The sequence below is a fragment of the Ambystoma mexicanum genome, chromosome 3p (genome assembly GCF_040938575.1).
Source record: "Ambystoma mexicanum isolate Mex_15411 chromosome 3p, UKY_AmexF1_1, whole genome shotgun sequence".
Classification (NCBI taxonomy): Eukaryota; Metazoa; Chordata; class Amphibia; order Caudata; family Ambystomatidae; genus Ambystoma; species Ambystoma mexicanum.
The window spans coordinates 931,707,658-931,726,495 of record NC_090925.1 but is presented as its reverse complement, the minus strand read 5'-3'; the positions used below and the strand labels follow the sequence as shown (position 1 = coordinate 931,726,495).

Below are 18,838 nucleotides of genomic sequence, written 5' to 3'. Positions count from 1 at the left end.
GGCAACATAATTACAGTCGCCAAGGTAGTGAAAACACTAGGCTTTTACCTTGACTCTGCCTTGACTCTGAAAGAAACAAGTGAACTCCCTAGCATCCTCCACAGCCTATACTTGCAAGCTCATTAGGGCATGCAGAGACTTCCTCACCCAAGCTAGCTGCATCATCCTTGCCAATGCTCTAATACTTTCTAAACTTGACTATTGCAATACCCTGTATTTGAGAGCCAACAAATACATCATTGACAAAATTAAAACATTGCAAAGTAACGCCTTCAGAACTGCCCTCAACTTACCCACCAGAGAACACATCTCTAACATATGAAGAGAACACAAGTGGCTAAAAATCAGCGACAGAATCTCACTTAAAACAGCCTTACTTACCTTCAAATACCTCAACAACGCAGCCCCCCCTACCTGGCAGCAAGAATAGTGAGAAGAACATTGACCTGCCCTACCAGAACTACCAACTCCTACTGTCTACAGATACCCAAATTTAGACTGAAGAAAACAGGCGGTAGCAGCTTCCCGGTTAAGGCAGCCGAGTACTGGAACGCTCTCCCACTTGACATTAGAACCAACCAATCCTACTATAGCTTCAGACGGAATATTCTCACATGGCTACACTCCAGTGACCCCAAAAATTAACCCACTTCATATTACACCGGTAGGTCTTACCCAATCCGACTGTATATATGTATACTCCTCAACAGACTTGCCAACTACCTGTAATGTTTCATATGTATCTTGTACCTCACTTTGTAACTAAGCTTTTAAGTATCCTTGTTTTTCTGCTCTCTGTTGCGCCCAGTTACCCTTGGGTTTGGCGCGCCATACAAATCAATAAACAAACAAACTTGCTGTTAATGCTCGCTGTTCTTTTGTCTTGCAGCATAGGTTCACCAAAGCTAACCAGCCTACACGAAGTGCCAGAAGTTCCACCGAAGGGTAAGTAGCTACAATTTCAGCAGGCTGTTCTATCTCTCTGAGGTATGTAGTGTGTGTGCCTCAGATACCAGTGCTTGTGCTTTCCATATCCAAGGCGCCATTAGCTGCCTGTGGATTTCAAACACTCAGCGCCGACCAGCAGTTTAGCACATAGTGTATTGGTAAATGATAACTGCTCTCAGGATTAACTTTGCAAGTGACTTCTAAACAGAGGGAGAGGTCATTATTATGGGATGACGGTGGTGGGGCATTATCCCAGGTAATAATGAACGCCACTGAGGTCTGGAAACCCACTAGCACTTTGTGGTAACATTAAATAGTGTATGCGTTGTTAGCTGTTAGACTGCTGCTAAAGTATGAATGTTGTGAATGAGATCAATATTAAAGCCGTATGGACAGAGGAAAGGGTCATTATTGCATGATGGGCAAGGGTCACTATCCCAAGTGATAATGACCACCTACGGTGGCCTATAAGTCAATAAGCACATAGAAGCTGGTTTTGGGCTTGCAGTAGCAGAATCGAAATGTGTACGGCTTGTAGGCATTTTGTTTCCGTTACTCCATATTTTCCTGCATTTCTATGGCTGAGGGGAGGGGCAGAACGTGACTTGCGTTCCCGTTGCCTCCTTTCCTCACCATTTGCGCCCACGTGGATTTTCATGCCAGCGCAAATGCTGGGGTTCCCTACGGAGTCTGTCTGCTTTTTGCACCACCTTAACGCGGGCTGACTCTATCGGGATTGTTTGTAAATGCTGCCCGCCATGCGTACATGGCTGTCAGCATTTGATCAATTTGAGCAGCTGATTCCAAAAGGGGGGCCTCCCCTGTTACACTCCGCCGTGCAAGTGATGAGAATTTGGCGACGGGGACCCATATATGTTGAAGTGTAAACGTAACCGGTTCTCGCCGCCATGTTACAGGGAAATCACAATTAGCCTCATAATAGTGGTAATTGCAATATAGGTTTTGGAGTTGTGCTGGTGAAGTAAAATAAGTTCGTTTAATCGTGCGTAAATTAAATGCATAAAACGTGTTAGTAAACCAAATGTGATTTTGGACTATTTTAATAAGTTATCTTTATAAAGCAAGTAATTTAATTGTAAAATGGTTCGAACTTGAGCACTTTTAGCATGAGCACGCATTAGGTGTAATGTAAAAGTGAATGGCTTTCTCTTTAAGAAACTAAAAACATTCCTCAGTGTTTTACCTTTCACTTTGTGTTAAATTGGAGTGTCTTGTTCAAAGCATTCTTGCTGGGAAATTGCATTACATTTCTTTTTTCTTTACTGTAGAGAAATAATGTGTTGTTTCCTTGGCTACTTCTGAAGTCAACATTCTTGTTGTAGTCAGCACCAGTAGTTATTGACTGCATTCCAACATTGCATTTGGCTAAGAAGTACATTTATTTTTGCACATGGAGGTTTTTATCATCAACTCTATAACCATCATTCTGATTGGTTTAGATGAGGTCAATAATTCCCTATAGATGATATTTAGATATACTGATAACTAAACATAAGACAAGGATGGAAACACATTGATGTTGAGAACCCTTTCATTTGCATTTTATGCATGTTTCTTTCTAGAGCGATTTCGTGTCTTTGGCCCTCATTACGAGTTTGCCAGGAACGTGCCAGTGCTATCGGCGGGTTACCGGTAAACTCGCCTTAGCGTTACCGACACCCGATACCCTGGTGTTACCGGGATATTACAGGTGCCAGCAACGGCAGTAAATTCTTATTTCCTGGAGTCCAAAGGACTCCATGGAATGGCTTTGCCCTTATCACCACAAGCGCTAGTAAAGGCGCCATTGATGGGGACAATTCTCTGCCAGTAGGGGTCTGAACTCCCGGCAGTTCACTGCCCCTGCTGGCAGACTCGGAGTCAGCCTGTCTAGAAAAAATGCCAGACCCGGTTGTACCAGCGTTATTCCCTGGATTTTTTCTAGACAGGTTTACACGTAATAAGGGCCTTGGTGTAAATACTAGTGTAAGTTAAGTAGCATGCATGATCTAGTGAGTACCACTCCCAAGCCCACAGCCCCAGTTCCTAGTAACGGGCAGCACCTTACTTCCCTGACGTCTAGGTAATGTTTATTCAAATGTGCTTGGCAAACCAATGAACTGGCAGAGGCAGTACCATTCAGTGAATGATTTGCTGTTCTTCTGTTAAGTGTTTATCAATTGTGTTTAACCCTAAACACAAGTCTAAATATAGATTTAATAAAGCAAGCATCAGACAGAGACCTGTCATACTGTATAATGAATGTTCATTTGTTTATTCTTGCATGTATTTAGTAATAATGTATTGTTTGTAAATGCAAATAAATAAATAATAATTATTTTTCCTGCAACAATGTATATTGGCACATGGACATCGTTATTGACCTCCTCTCAGCCAATCAGAATGTTCAGAACACAGTCAATAACTACTGATATTGACTGCATTCTGAACATTCTGACTGTAAAAGCAGACAGGGAGACAATGATGCAATTTCCAGGCAAGTTGCCTTTCAATAAGACACTTCCTCTCTAGGAGGACCTGTCTTTTCTCTGCAACATCCTATTTAACACAACAAAGTAAAAGCTAAAACATGGGAAAACGCTTTCACTTTTTCATAGAGAAATCTTTTGCTTTTAAATGCCACCTAACACATGCTCATGTTAAGCCCTCTCCAGTTTGCCCAACTTTGCAATGGAAATGCTTAACCTATGAAAACAATATTGTTATTTAAATTCTACAGAATAACATGTCATTTAATCTACTGAGTTTGTCGATTTATTTTATAATTTTTAAACTAACGTTTTTACTTTATCACAAACTCTTGATTTGCTAGTACCATTATGTGCCAATAGCGTTATAGACCTTGAGAGGGGTAATTTCCGCTTGGGATAATGGCCCTTCCCCAATCTTATGGTCCGAGGCTAAAGGCCGCTGCCGCTGTCTATAATAACACATTAAGTAAAACAAGGAAACAAAATGCCCGTTTTTACTGTGGTCTAATGATTTGTGAATAGATTGTGTCGCAGACTAGGACACCAAAAAGCCTATTCATATATTAAATGGATAACATTGGTAAAAATATAATAATAATAATAAAGTCTATATTTGCTTTATTTACTTTTGCAATCTGAATAGGGCCTACAGAATCAGTCGCCACTATCTCAAAAGGCTCACTGCTTTTTCTTGCGTTCCATCAGTCGGACTGGGACTTAGAATTGTCTCGGCCACCAATAAAAAAATTGGCCCACAGTTGGAAATGGCAATTCATTCCTTTTGTGACAGACTGAGTAGTATCCAAGGGGGAGGTTTTTGATGCTAAGAATGCATTTTAAAGACTATTTATTCAGTAATACTGGACAAAACTACTAGCCGCATGGTGAAGTAACTTATCAAACTGGCCCATTTTGACAAAATAAAAATGGTCCACACTAGCATTTTGTGTTTTTGGTTCGGGCATTGCCGTATAGGCTAGCCCAATCCTGCGTTCCATAGGCAATCATGGTGTTCGTGATCACTGCATCGCTCTCCCCGAGCTCAACAGAAGCCCCAATTCCAAGCCCCAACTCCTCTCTTCCAGTTCACCTGCCAAAAGCATCCAAAGTAGGGAGCAGTCAGGACTGGCTGTGGCCTATTTTATAATTGTACAGCATTAAGATGGCTGCTGTGGTTCATCCAAAATTAGGGAAAGAGGAGTATTGCCGCGTTTGCTATATCTTAGTAACCCCAGACCTGGCTGATGCCCTGCTTGCCTCCCTACCTTCCCTTCCCTTCCACTCCAGTTGGGTCAGCTCCCCATCAGCCATTTCGACCAATGGCGCTGTGAAGCTCTTAGCCCACTCACACCTATAAGACCCATTTCCAACAGACCGGGCTTCTCCCCTAGATGGTTCATACAAGCTCTCCAATATCTCAAAACCCAGAACCACATCCTTGCACCATGCTTCACAGAAATAGACCACTTGATGACAGCCAACAACCTCCTCCTCAACCCTGAAAATCTAAAATCCTGATCTTTGGGAAGACTGCCGTCTTCCCCCAACCTATTCCTTGGTTGCCCTCTCTAGGCCCACCCCATCTACCTCCAACACAGTAAAGAACCTTGGATGCACCATGGACTCAGAAAATGAGTGGATGTGACAGAATCAGGTCTAAGTCCTGCTATCTATACCTATGCTTTCTCCACAACTTCCCCTTCCCCGCACAGAGTCACTGCGATCACAGCCATTGACCTCACCCGCCTAGACTATAACACCCTATACCTGGGCGCCCTTGCATCACAACTTCGGAAACTCCAACGGGTTTAAAACACAGCAGCAAGGCTCCTTCTTGCCCTAGGGACCAGCCAACGGACCCACCGGGCTGAGGCTGCAAACAGCACATCACTGCTATCTTGCACTTCTCCAGCTCATTCCCACTAACTCACCCTGTCCCTCCCTTTTTCAGAGCCACCAGAGCACCAGGGGACGACTCCAGTGGTGATAGAGCGCGGTACAAATATCCTTTAACATTAACATAGTGAAGGCTCACTGTCGTTTGTTTTATAGGATGAATTCTGGACCCAATTTACCTGCGAAGTTTCACCCACAAAACTAACTGTGTGTTGATTTTCTCAATGTTGCTCTGGACTGAGATACTAATTGACTACCTGAAAGTCAGGATCTAAAAAGATCTGAACAGACCTGTAAATAAACAGCATTTGTGCAGAATCTGTACAGTTCTGCAATTCCTAAATCAAACAATCAGGGTTTCCTCCCAGTTCTAGACTGCATAACCCTGATTATGTGCAGGATGTTTTGCCACCGTGAAGGCTTTGAGGCAGATCTGATATATCATTTTAAAGCAAATTGAATCCGTAAAGCTGGCCAACGTTTGATATGATTTAAAAACCACTGCACTTTGATATGTGGATTCCTCCACAGGCGTTGTAAGAAAATGATTGCAAAATAATGCATGTTAAAACTGATTGCATTAGTAACATTGGTCAATTTAAGATAGGATTCAAGCACAACTTTATGGGGGTGCTTGGAGTTCCTCCAGATAAGGTCAGTCAAGCTGTTATTTGCAGGTTTTAGATGTCCAGTTGCAGGTATTTTCAGCTTCCACTGGTCCAGTAACACATAGTTGCCATAGCTCATGCTCACGATGCAAGGTGTTGCCACCTTCCATGTTTACACAATTTATCAATAGTATCAATATTGTCATTGTCCGTGTGAAGAAACTGACAGTCATTTTCCAAATGCCCCCAATTACAGGCATTGCAAGTACCCCCATTCTCCCAATGACAAGTTATGCCAGTTTCCACATGACCACTTAACACATTGCAAACTTTAACACACACGTATATGGTCATGGCCAGTTTCAATGTGTCCAGATTACCAGGCATTGACATGACATACCTATATTTACAGCTCTTCCAAGGTTCCATGTACCCCAGAAACTGGTATTGGCATATTGTTTGTGCCCTGACACTTTTTGGTAGCTTCCTTATGCCCCAGATGAAAGGTATTATCACCCCCACAGAAGCCACAGATAATACTTCTAGCATCTCCCACATGCACAAACAATCTGGTATTTCTAGTTTCCACATTCCCCCGTAACAAGTTATCAGTGATTTCTGATGTTCCCAGATACAGGTTATAGCCTTTTCCAGATGGCCCCAGTAGCCTACATTGCCAGTTTCCACGTGCTCCCAGCAATAGATATCACCCCTTCTACATGTACCCGGTAACAGGGATTGCCATTTCCACACATCCTCAGTAATAGGTTTGGGTGGATTCTATGCCTAGTACCTTCCACATGCCATCCTCTAGTGGGTATCACCAGTTTAAGATGCCACAGTAACCAGTATTTGCAGCTTCTAGATGCCTCCAGGTACATGCATAAGCAGTTTCTGGGTGCCCTTTGTCAGATATTAGTAGTAAATGCTGACGACCCCATTTTCCACGTGTCCAGTAACAGATATTTCCAGCATGCAATTGCCAAGCAAGGAATCGGCCGTTTCCACATGCCACCAGAACGAGACATCGACAGCTGCCAAATGGTCTCAGTAACCAATATTGCCAGATTCCCCATTCTCCCAGTTCCAGTTATTGCCATCTTATGCTTGTCCTTAGTAACACATATAGCTTCCCTCTCCTTTCTCCTGGTAACAATTGCCATCTCCCTCATGTCAGCAATAACACCCATTGTGAGTTTCAACAACATTTAATTACTGGATATAGGCAGTGTCCATAGGTCCAGAGTGCCGCTTGCACATGCGTCCAGTATCAATAATGGGCAACAACAGCTTGAATACAAGAAATCGGTATTTCCAGTTTTCACATGCACGCATTAAATGTTGTCAGTTGCCACATGTCTAGTGGCACAATTTCTAAGGATCACCAGCTTTTCACATGCCATATGTGACAGGTATTACACTATTCAACATATTTCCACTAGCAGACCTTCCCAGGCAACCACATGCCAGCGGTTATTGCCAAATTCCACACACCCTGGTCATTTTTAGAGTCCTGATTCCCAGCCGCAAATATGGTCACCTGCACATACCACAGATACATATTGCCTTCTTATACCTGAAACAAGTAATGCGTATTGACCCCTTTTTCCAATGCTCAAAGATGTAGGTTCTGCCACATTCCACATATCCCTAAAAGTATTTCATTGTTCTGGTATGTGGAATGTGGCAGAACTTACAACTCATTTCTTCCTCCTACAGATCACTCATGTTTTATATTCTATTTTGTGCCCCAGCTGGCCTCTTTTCTCTGTTTCTACACCAAGGGATGCAGCGCGGTGCTTCATCTGCTCGAAAGAACGCTGAACATAAAGTCGGGGTCTGTATATACTGAGGTCATGAAGCTTTGCTTCATGACCTCAGTTCCTTTTTTCCAATCACTCAGTACGCTTCGGGAACACCAATTAGATCAGGCAAAATATGTCACTGCGTCATGACTAACCCGGGAAAGGATTCGGGCTTCAAAGCCCTATGCAGATTGCGGGAGACAGATGTATGTCTGTACCGCCTCATCATCTGCATATGGAGAGTGAAAATGACCTACTGGATTGTTGTTCATGGTAATCCATGAACCTAAAGGCCCTACGGTGGTGTATTGCACTCATTTTCACTTTTTACAATAAGGGTGGCAAGAGAACCCCTTCCAGGTTTCTGGGCAGAGAGCAGAAGAAGGTGGTGATGGAAGAAGATTCTTCTGTCCACAAAGGCAAGATGAAAAAGAAGCATCAGAAGAGGTCCCGCTCCCCAAGTGACTCTAAGAGGCATCATTTTTTATTCTTCCTCTTCAAAGAAGAGCAACCACTGCAGGTCAAGGGACTTGTTGGTGGATTTGGCTCCGACACCACAGGTATCGTTTCCCACCCAATCCTCTACTTGGGAGGAAAGGGAGGCCTTCTGGCTGAAAAGTTGGATATTTTCCCTAGGCACTGGTGGCAACCACAGGACCCACCATTTTGGTAATGCAGGCATGGATTCCACTCTGCAATGTGACCACACGCCTATGGGCTCGGCTCCGACTCCAGTGGACATGGCTCTGCACTATGCTGCTTCGCATTTGGGTGTTGCGCTCTCTGTGATAGTTCCCTTCGACCATGCACTGCTGTTGCCTATGGCCCTCATGATTATGCTATGCTTTCAGTGTGCAAGTTTATATCAGTGATGTGGAACATCTTTGATTAGGAGCGAGGATCTTGTCCTGCTTGGGGTGAAGCCTCATTACTCTGGGGGACGGCAGGCTTCCCTGAGAAGCTCTATGGCAGGGAGATAACCTACTGGATCTAACAGCAGGCCTGCAGGAAGCCAGCAGCTTCAGCTGCTTTCTGGAGCTGGGCATCCTTTTGGCACTGACTCTAGGTTGGCCTCCTACTTTTTTCCAGAGTCTGATGGCAAAGGTGGTGGAAACACTGGGATTGTCAGCACCCATCAGGCCCGAGGTTCAGTTTTAACTAATCAACATTCTGGATGTGGGTCCCCTGAGGTAAACCCTGCTGCCTTTCAATTGGTCTGTAGAGGTTCCTATGTTGATGGCCTGAGAAAAGCCTATCCCGGCAATAGATAAGACCATTCAAAAAAAGCTTCACCCAGAGCTCCTTTTTTCTGGTTTTCTCTCCACCCATACATCCTTGAAGAGTTTGGTAGTGAGGGCCGCGACGGCCAATCTCAAAACCATCTCTTTTCTTTCACTGTCCCCTGACGGGGAGAGCAATTGAGTGGATGGTCAGGCATGGAAGGTGTTTGATTTGCAAATCCTCACTCTGAGAGCTGTAAATGCACCTTATGCTTTATACAAATACTCATTTGGCCTCTGAAGCATTCCCTCTGGGGCAGCAGAGAATCTCCTGGCTGAGGAAATAGAGGGCTTCTGCTCCTTGGTAAAAGATGGCAAGGAAGCAGCACACCAGATTTTACCATTGTGCCTTGAAACAGCTGCCCGTGTGGCACATGTCATGGGAACAGGGCCATTTGTGAGGAGGCACTCATGGATGAGCACCTCAGGTTTCGCTTAGTATGTCCAGAAGAGCCTTCTGGATATGCACTTTGATGGGCATAAACTCTTTGCGGCTGTGATACAAGAGTCCATTCATAACTTTCAAGCGTCTAAAGCCATGGCAAAATCCTTAGGCCTGGCTGTTCAGCAGCCCTCCAAGTCTGTGACAAGGAGTTAGGGTTTTTGGCTCATTGCCTCCTATGCCCACTGTGGTAGGGGACAGGCACGATCTGGCAAGCAACATCTGGGCACTCTCCATCCCCCCAGGACAAAGACTGTGGAGCACAAAAGTGGTATTGCCAACTCAGCTGTCCCCACAGCAGCCCCAGGAGCAAAATCTGCTGTCAATAGACATTTCATCCAGGTGGGAGGAAGAATTAGACTGGTGAGGAGTAGCCTCATACCGTTTCTGCCTCTTGGGTCTGGCGGGACGTAACTCAGTCTTCCTTTTGCTCAGTGCCCTCCAGACTATCCTTCTACCAGTCACTTGCTGCCTCTGTCCCCTCACCTACTGAAAGATAAATCAGCTTATAGCAGAGGGCGAGATAGAACGTGTCCCACTCACAACAAGTTCTATTGTAAGGGTACCTGTAATACCACAGGTCCTCCAGGTAAGTAGTACAGAAAATCACAAAATGGACCTTGGTAAATGAGGTTGGAGGAATGACTTTCACAACAGATTGACTATACTATTTTCAAAACCAAATGTATTCACAATACAATGTTTGAAATTCTTGACAATGTTTGCTCATAGAGCACATACATTCATATGTATTACGCATCACACAATTCATTCCACCATACATTCGAACTTGCATTCATACACATCCAATGAGATTCACTTCTATACACAAAATGGTTAAATTCAACACCCGAGATTAAACCTATCAATAATTAATTTGCTTACACCTGTATCGACTGTAAGTCTGTATTTTGAATGAATTAATTTGGTTTTGAAAATAATATGGTCAATTTGTTGTGAAAGTCATTCCTCCAACCTCATTTACCAAGGTCCACTCAGAACGAGGCAAGGGCTTGTATACTCTTTAGTTTATGATTCCAAAAAGGGGCTGGAGCCTGCGTCTCATACTGGATCTGAGGCTTTTTAACCTGTACCTGTGCAAGGACAAGCACAAGATGGTCAGTTAGACTTAGATTCTCCAGCCTCTTGAACTGCAGGACTAGTTGGTGTCCCTGGATCTCTAGGATGCCTAGTTCCATGTACTGATCCATTCAAGTACAATAAGCACTTGTGATTTGTAGTTGGGTCTGCCCTCTTCAAATTCAGGTACTGTCTGTTCGGCGATCAGCATGTTCACAAAGCTCCTGGCAGTGGTAGCGGCTTGCCTCAGGAGGAAGAGCGTACAGTTGTCCCATATCTAGATGAGTGGCTTGTCGACGCTTGCTCTCCAGACCAGGTGATGGCACATCTTTATTATACGGGCAGCCTTTTGCACAGTTTGAGCTTCTCCCTGAACATCAAGAAGTCCCATGACCTGCTTTCCCAGCAAAAACAATAAGAAAGAGGTGATGGCTAGAAGGTTTAGAATTAATATTAACCTCTGGAATTGCTCTGGACAACCCCCAGACCATCATTCGTCCCCTGCTAAGCTCATACAGAAAGTGTAAAGACAGTATGCAAATCAGGTTTGGACCCACCACAAATGGGACAGTCCAACACAAAATGCTTGGTCAGATCCCTTCTGCACGAGACCACAAGCAACCCCAGACATGTTTAGACCTCATTGGAGATCATCATTGAAGTGTAACTTGGGTCTCTAGGTCCAGCTGACACGGGACCCAGGTCTGGGCATAACTTGTTCAACTAGGGGTGACTTCAGTTAAACCAAAGAGGCGATGGCTGGAAGAGTTGGCATTAATCTAACCTCTGGTATCGGTCTGGGTGACCCTCCAGACCATGGTTCATCGCCTGGTAAGGCATTACAGAAAATGGAAAGACCAAATGTAAATCAGGCTTGGTCCCACGCCCAAAGGGGCGGTGCAACTCTGAAAGTAGGTTCAAGGGTTTTTATTATCAAATTAAAGGGGTTCCATCTGAAGGCTGTCCCTTTCTCTCTTGTCTTCCATGGGCTCCTCCGCCCTATCTCATACTTCCCTAATCCTTAAGATTGCCACTAGAGGTTGATAACCCCTACTAACTAAAGTCTGACTGGCTAACAGCGAGGTCTTTAATGGAAACAGCCTTATCTATCGGACTCTCTCTGGGGTCTTGTAGGTGAATCCTAACCTTGTGTCCCGCAAGAACTGTAATGGTTTTAGTTCAAGGAACGGGTGCCTTCCAACCACCCAGGTCTCAATTACTCTTCTCCCTCTCATGGTCTGGTATTCCTCACTCTGATATTAATTTCTTCCTTTTCCTTCTTTCTACTCTCCTCCCTTCTCTTCCTCTGTATTTTTCTCCCTTTGGTTCTCATATACTCCTACACTCCCACTCCACTATGCTCCACTTCACTCCCCATCTACTACTTGTCACTCCCACTCCCTCCATCCACACTACTCTCCTCTACCAGTAATTTTCACTACTACTACTGCTCTACTATGGTTCACTCCCCCAGTACTCTCCACACCGCTCTCCACCTCCACCTTCTCTAATATTCCACTCAATCACCTTTCTCACTCAGCCTCACTACCTGACACTCCCACTTGGTCTCACTCAATCACCTTACACACCATAACCATACCCACACACTCACACCCAAGTACCTCTTCCTCTCACCAACCAATATCTCAACTTACACACATTCTATGTAAGTCTCTTTAACACTCCGTTCTACAGTGCTTCCTCTGCTTGGTTTCTTGTTCCGTCTTCAGATTGTATCTGTGTTGCCAGCTGAGCTAGCACCAGCATTGTGGAGCTGAGTGTTGCTTTCTCAGTGGTTGCGTAAACCAGTAATCACAGTTTTCTCTCCCACCTTGTTAGTGAATCTTTGGAAGGTGTCCCCTCCCACCTCCCTCATCCTGTGGAGTCTCTGTTGGAGGTCTCTGACCCTCTTCTATTACCCTGGTGGTCAAGGATTGTATCTGTGTTGCCAGCTGAGTCAGCACAAGCATTGTGGAGCTGAGCGTTGCTTTCTCTGTGGTTGCGTAAACCCTTCTGTGCGGTTCTCTCTCACCCGCAGGGTGCTGCTTGGTATGGGAGGCTCTGCTCTCTTGTAATGCTGATGGGTTGCTGTAGCTTCTGGACTGTTCTTTGTTCTTCCAGTCTGCTGCTGTGTTTCTGAAAGGAGTAAAACAACTCTGTCAAGCATTTTGCATTTGAGGTATGGGCCAAGACAAGCTTGTACTTCAAAGAAACATACTGGCACAAGGGGGGCAACAACTGGGGCCTTCTCAAATGTCACCGTTCTCCTCCGGGGAAGTACTAGCTTTGGATTTCGCCCTGGTAGGCCTGCCACCCAGAGCCGAGAGGTGTTCCCACCCCCCTCTTGACAAGGCCAGTGTACTGGCCTTCTCACAGGGGCCAGAAGTCAGGAAGACTGTGGGGCAGTCATTGCCTTTGTATCGGCCATTATGGGCTTAGAATTGCTTGTACCCTGATAGAACACTCTTTGCGGCTCTCAGGAAGGTTTTGTGGAAGTTGTAGACTGAAAGCAATACCCTCCTCTGGAGGTTAGTTTAGGTTTGATGGCCATGGATAGTTTTTGGACCCAGACAGTATTTGGCTCAAGAAAAGAAGCTGAGGAGGATAGCCCATTGGGGGACGCCTCATCCTTCCAAGCTCTCAACCCGAAGTGGCGTCATGTGGTAACCTCAGAAACATTTTAGACTGTGTTTGCTGTGAGGATTTCATGTGAAATATCCAAGCCTGGCATCATCTATTTCTCTAGGATGTTAGCGTGGAGATGGCAGGAGATGGAGTCTGGTATCCATTGCAAGTTAAATGTCTTGAGCGCCTCCGCAGGGAACGTGATGGCAAGCTGTGAAGTAAGGAAGAAATGGAGAAGCAGGGAGGACTTCAGAAAGAGGTGCAATAGGAATGGGCCGAGGACCTTCCTTGGGTGCTGGAGGGGGTGTATGATGCCTTCTTTCTCTTCTGTATGTGGCTGATTTGGAGCTGGAACACACCCCATATCCCTGCTCCGATCCCCTCTTCTGTTCCTTCTTCTGGAGGGGGGGTCTACATCTATGGCTCAAGCCCATGTTACCCCTATCCATTTAGAAAAATGCAGCAGAACAGTCATAAGCGGCTTCTCGGTTAACTGTGTGCTGATAGGATACCACTCTGATCACAGCTGTCATCTTGGGGCTATTCCCATAATTGCATTATGGTGTCAGGGGGTTGAGTTTTGCTGTTTACCGATGCCGCGCAGTCTGAGCGAACATGGTGTACAGACTTTCCCGGGTATGGCACAGCAGAGTCTGATGCCAATACTCTGGGCAAAGGCGTCCAGTGTGAACCACAAGCAGAACGACTTAAGGAGCATGGGACAATAAGTTAACGGGAGCAGGGCAGGCCAGTGGTCTCTTTCTCTAAATTAACTAACCTAAAGGAAGCATGGGAAAAAGCACTATTTGAATACCTACTTGCAGGCCACATGCTGATATGGACAGGAAAATACATAGAATGATCTAGGTAGATATTCTGGGTGTTTTAACTTGGGATGCCTGCCCTTGGGGCAGGATGCCTCATAGCTTAAGAACTAATATGAGGTAGAGAACAAAGATATAATGGGAGAAGTGGGGCTTGTTAGGCAGAAACCTGTGCAGGTCCCTTAGGGACCACTGCAAAAGGCTTAGGACTACAGGTGTTGGCAGTAAACCCAATTGGTAGCAGTCTGTACCACCCAGATTTACCTGGTAGCTGTGGCTGAGCAGCCAGACTTCTCGCAAGAAGAGTTAGACAGTATATATGGTATACAAGATAAGTACCAAAATACAGTAGCACAAGCAAACACTGACCAGAGATTGGGTATAAAAGTATATAATTATTTATTTAAAAACACACTTTGTAAAAGACTCTAACACTAATATGGCAAGCAAGTTCAAACACAGTCACTATTAATATATATACATCCCTGATCACTTATTGAACAAGTCTCAGTTAAAACACCACTTATTTTCAGACAGAGGGGAGCGCTTAACCTAAGATGGCACTCCAATAAGTTAATTAAAAAGGGAGGGGAAAAGGCAGAATTAGGAACATACACAATACCAACTCTTTAAGAGAACCAGAGCAAGTCAGAAAAGGCAGAGTCCACTGAGGAGCAAGAAAGTCATAGGCCAGGCCCACTCTTGGAGAGAGCAAGGCAGGATGTGTCCAAGATCACACAGTTGAATAGTACTTTTCAAGAGTTTTTGCAAAGAGTTCAAAAAGGGTTGAATCAAGTCAGGAAAAGTTAGTTAGGAGGCCCCAAGTCACCCCAGGATAGAAAGTCAAGGATTTACAGGACAACTTGGACAGTCTGTTGCAAGGGAGACCAGGGGGGACACAGTACCTGAAATGGTGAGAAAGCTCCAGCGGGGGCAGTTGTTCCTGGCAGTGGGTGCAAGTCGGTGCTTCGTCCAGGGGAAGAGAAGATCTCGACGTGGAGGAAAGCTGGAGGTCGTTGCACTGCCAGGGAAGAAACCAGCCGAGGAGTTTCCCGGTTAAAAGGTACTACCCTTTTATTCGCGGTAGTGGTGAAGCGTGGCTATCCGGCCGCCCGGGTGCTTGGCACGGGCGATTCGACCACGAGACGATCCAGGAAGGCGAAAAGAGGGCGAACTGGTTATCCCCACCAGTTCAGAGGAAGAAGACTCTCCGGGATGAAGATCTTCTCTGTCGTTGGGAAGTGGTGAGATGGTTCAGCAGGGCTCCACTGGTGGTGGTGTCGTTGCAGGTTGCCTCAGCTTCTCCCTCTTCGGATTGTTTGGTCCTGTGGCGACTTCTGAAGTTCCAGTCCCCAAAGCCCTGCTTTTATGCAGAAAACCCCCATTCATCAGTCCTAGCTGTCACTCAAACATGCTAAGTGGTGAGCCGGGCAGCTCACCACTGGGCCAATCACACAAGAGTGCGACTTGAGTTACCGAGGCAACTCAGTCCAGGGTGCCTAAACCCCCCTCCCACACATCCTGCAGACCCAGACAGAGTGGCACCACTTTTGGAGGCTTCTGTGGAGAAGCCGGCCATAAAGTGGAACAAAGGGCTCGACTTGGGTTGGAGTTACAGAGGCGAACACAAACGCCATTTTAAAACTGAGTCCTGGCAAAAAGACCCAATCGAGGAATAAATATTAAATAAATAACCCGGCGGTATCTTTAGCATTGCACTAAAAAGTGTTGCGTTTAAAATGAATGGGAAAATCCCATCGGAAATATTCTGTTGGAATATTTCGCCTGGTAACCACTGCCACCAGCCAGGAACTCGACGAGGGGGGACTGCACAGTGCCCCCTCGAAAAACAGACCCAGGGGCAATCTAATTACCCCTACCAGTACTTCCACAATATGATGGTTTGTACTGGTTCTGTTCACAATTTAAGACTAGTAAAGTCAATGGTTACTTTACATGCCCTGGGAGACAGTTGTCAGTCCCAGGGTATGGAGTATATGTTTGGGGGTCACTATGACACCCCTGTGTTACTGCACTGGGGGGGGGTGCTGTGTAACACACTTACCAAAAACCACATGAAACCCTATGGAGTAAAATACCTCATAGCCCATAAAACACATTACAAAGTCAAAGGATATCTCAAATCATGCCTAAGAGTGGGAGAAAAAGAGTCTCACTCTTAGCAGGAGAAAAAAATAAACCCCAAAAATCCAGCAAAGCTGCTGGGGGACTCACTAGGTTTGGGAAATTAGCCTTAACAGAGAATTCTCCCTAACAGGGCTAAAGGAAAAACCTTGAGATTATAGAAAGGTCTGTAAAGTGTAGTGGAATGGGAAAGGTGACGATCCAGAACGGAGATCTGCTAAAAGGAGGACCCGTCAGCAAGAGATGTTTCCTCTCATGATTGTGTTTTTTTTGCTGTGCCCCAATGTCAGTGCTATAAAACTCTTCTTAGCTAGATAAAATAGCACCAAGGGAATGTACAATTAAATGTTAGCAGAAGCAGCTGTCGATGCTGTATTTTTAGTTTGGGCTATTAGGTGTCGCTTGTGACACTTATAAGCCCAAGCTTTTACATTGGAGTAGAGACCGGATGAATGGGGCATATGAGAAGGGACACAGAGTCTGCAGGTGTTGTTTGGCTATGAGCCCACCCATTGCCTGTCCATGGGCATGCTAATCCCTATGGTTGTTCCCATCCATTCCTGCCTCTCCCCGCCCAAAACTCCTCCTCAAGAGAACTCTTGGAGCTCGCTTTAATGAACCCTTACTGCCACTGCTAGTTGCAAAAACCCCAACAACGTTTGTCTTTCCCAGGTTTCAGAGATTGGTTTGATTCCTAGGATGTTTACCATTAGCAGCGCCCTGGGTTTCCGCCTCAGGCAGGAGCCTCATTTGTGCTCTGGACACAAAGGGTGCCCGGCCCCCACTCCTCAATTGTGTGCGATTGTGCTGTGTCAAAAAGAGGCACGGCATGCAGTGCTCATTATCTTTTTAGGTACAAGGGAACACGCTTAGACCCCCCAGTTTTTTGTTCCGAGAGAGACAGCAGTCTGCCCAAAAGTAAACTAGTATTTACCAGTAGAGCAGTTCCTGGCAATTGCATTTCCCATGTCTACACAAAAAGCCTACACCGTTGGCATTGCCAGTCCTTGTTTGAATTGTCACATTGCAAAAGCCACCAAACCCTGCAGAAGTTTCATAAGAAGAAAAGGTCAAAGGTGAGCTAAAAATAGAATGTCCTTAGCAGTGAGCACATTGCTGAACATACAGATTGCACGGCCAGCACTGCCTCGTGAGTGTATCTTGCCTTTCTCAATAACTTCCTGCACGAGGTTCCTGTTTCTTTCCGGTTCATGAGTGTCGGGAATCTGTAGATACCCCTTAGTTCTGTTCTCATTAACACGTGGCGAGGCGAGAGAAAAGTAAACTGCTAAGGCTTTATTAGTTCAATTATCATTTTTTAAGTTGTCGTTATAGGCTCTTGCTTTTTTTCTCCACATGCTGGAGTTTAAATTCTTATTCCCTTAGACCCCTGTTTACCACCCATATGTTTGTATTACCACTTGGTTGCCCACAATTTGTTAATCTGTTCTTTCCTGTTTTCCTTCTCTCAATTCTGCATGCAGTGGAATTTCCCTCACCACCCTCCTAACATTGAGTGTTTCTTTGGCTGGTTGTAAACACTATGTGATTTTCCCTCCAACTTCTTGAAGCCAGTGATTTTGATTGGTTATTTATAACACGCCTAATACCTGGAGATGTCTAAGCGCCGACCCGGGGATCGAACCTGCGTTGCTCCGTGTCGTCTTGCTTCCAAGGCGAGCGCGTTGCCCCTGATAGCTCAGTGCTTCTCTTATTTTGTGCAGCCCATTTGTAGGCTGTAAATACTGTGCGATTGTGACTCCACCACACGGCACTTTGTAAATCACTCTTTCTCTTGGCGGCAAACGTCTAAGAAGGTTGCGTTTGGTTTGGTAGACAGTTTGTTGCCGCCTTGCAGTTGTCCAGGCCCGGGTAGTCTGCGGCTTCCTCGCGGCTTGGTCTTTGCATAGCTTCCGGGCTACAGCAGGTCTCAATTTCCCACAGCCTGGCGGGCGTGGCATTGTCAGAGGGCTCTTCATGACTCTTGCTCGTCTCTCTAGGCTCTTTTCCCTCCTTTACATCTGGGTGTGGCGTAGGCAGTGTGTGCATGAGGGGCAAGACCCACCCTCTTTTCTCCAAGGCCAGAGTTGCAATTCTAATGAGCCACAGCACAGCACACATGGACTGTGACAAAATGACTAATGCTCTGCAGGATAGGATATGATCTGATAGATTATTTATAACGCGCTCAATACCCAGAGGTTTCTAAGCACGGACCCGGGAATCATCTTGCTTCCAAGGCGAGCACGTTGCCCCTGATCTATCCTCCCGAGTGGAGGGAGGAGTGCGGGGGTGCAGGGATGAATAGTGAATAAAGCTGCTTCTCAGCCCGAGGCTGTTACTAAACCAGCAGTGATCCCTATTATAAAGGTGTAACATGCACAGTCTCTTAGGGCAGCGCAGACCAAGGGCAGCTATACCATTCAGGAGGGGTGTGAGCTAGTACAGAAGCAAAAGAACACCAAAATAAAAGCCTGTCCAACAAAGCTTCTATAAAAATAGGATATTTAATGAAACAAAAAAATGCACATCACTAATAGAAACAAAAAGGCCCTTTTACTCCCTGCCCGTGTAAGAGAAAGCATAGAGAAGGCAGACTTTCAGAGTAAAGGGGCTCTCTGTGTTTGTAGACAGATGTGCTCTCGCATTGATTCCAGGAAACAAGGTCAAAGTTAATGAATATCTCTCTGAAA

The 18,838-nt window shown here is 45.4% G+C and overlaps 1 protein-coding gene across 1 annotated transcript in view; it reads left to right on the top strand.

The window, feature by feature from the left end:
• The window catches only part of LOC138581134 (arf-GAP with SH3 domain, ANK repeat and PH domain-containing protein 1-like), a 1,625,721-nt gene that overhangs the window by 1,444,932 nt on the left and 161,951 nt on the right, over positions 1 to 18,838 (top strand). The window contains exon 26 of the mRNA XM_069652230.1: positions 890 to 945. Within this exon, the coding sequence (XP_069508331.1) occupies positions 890 to 945 (56 nt within the window). The remainder of the gene's footprint in view (positions 1 to 889; positions 946 to 18,838) is intronic.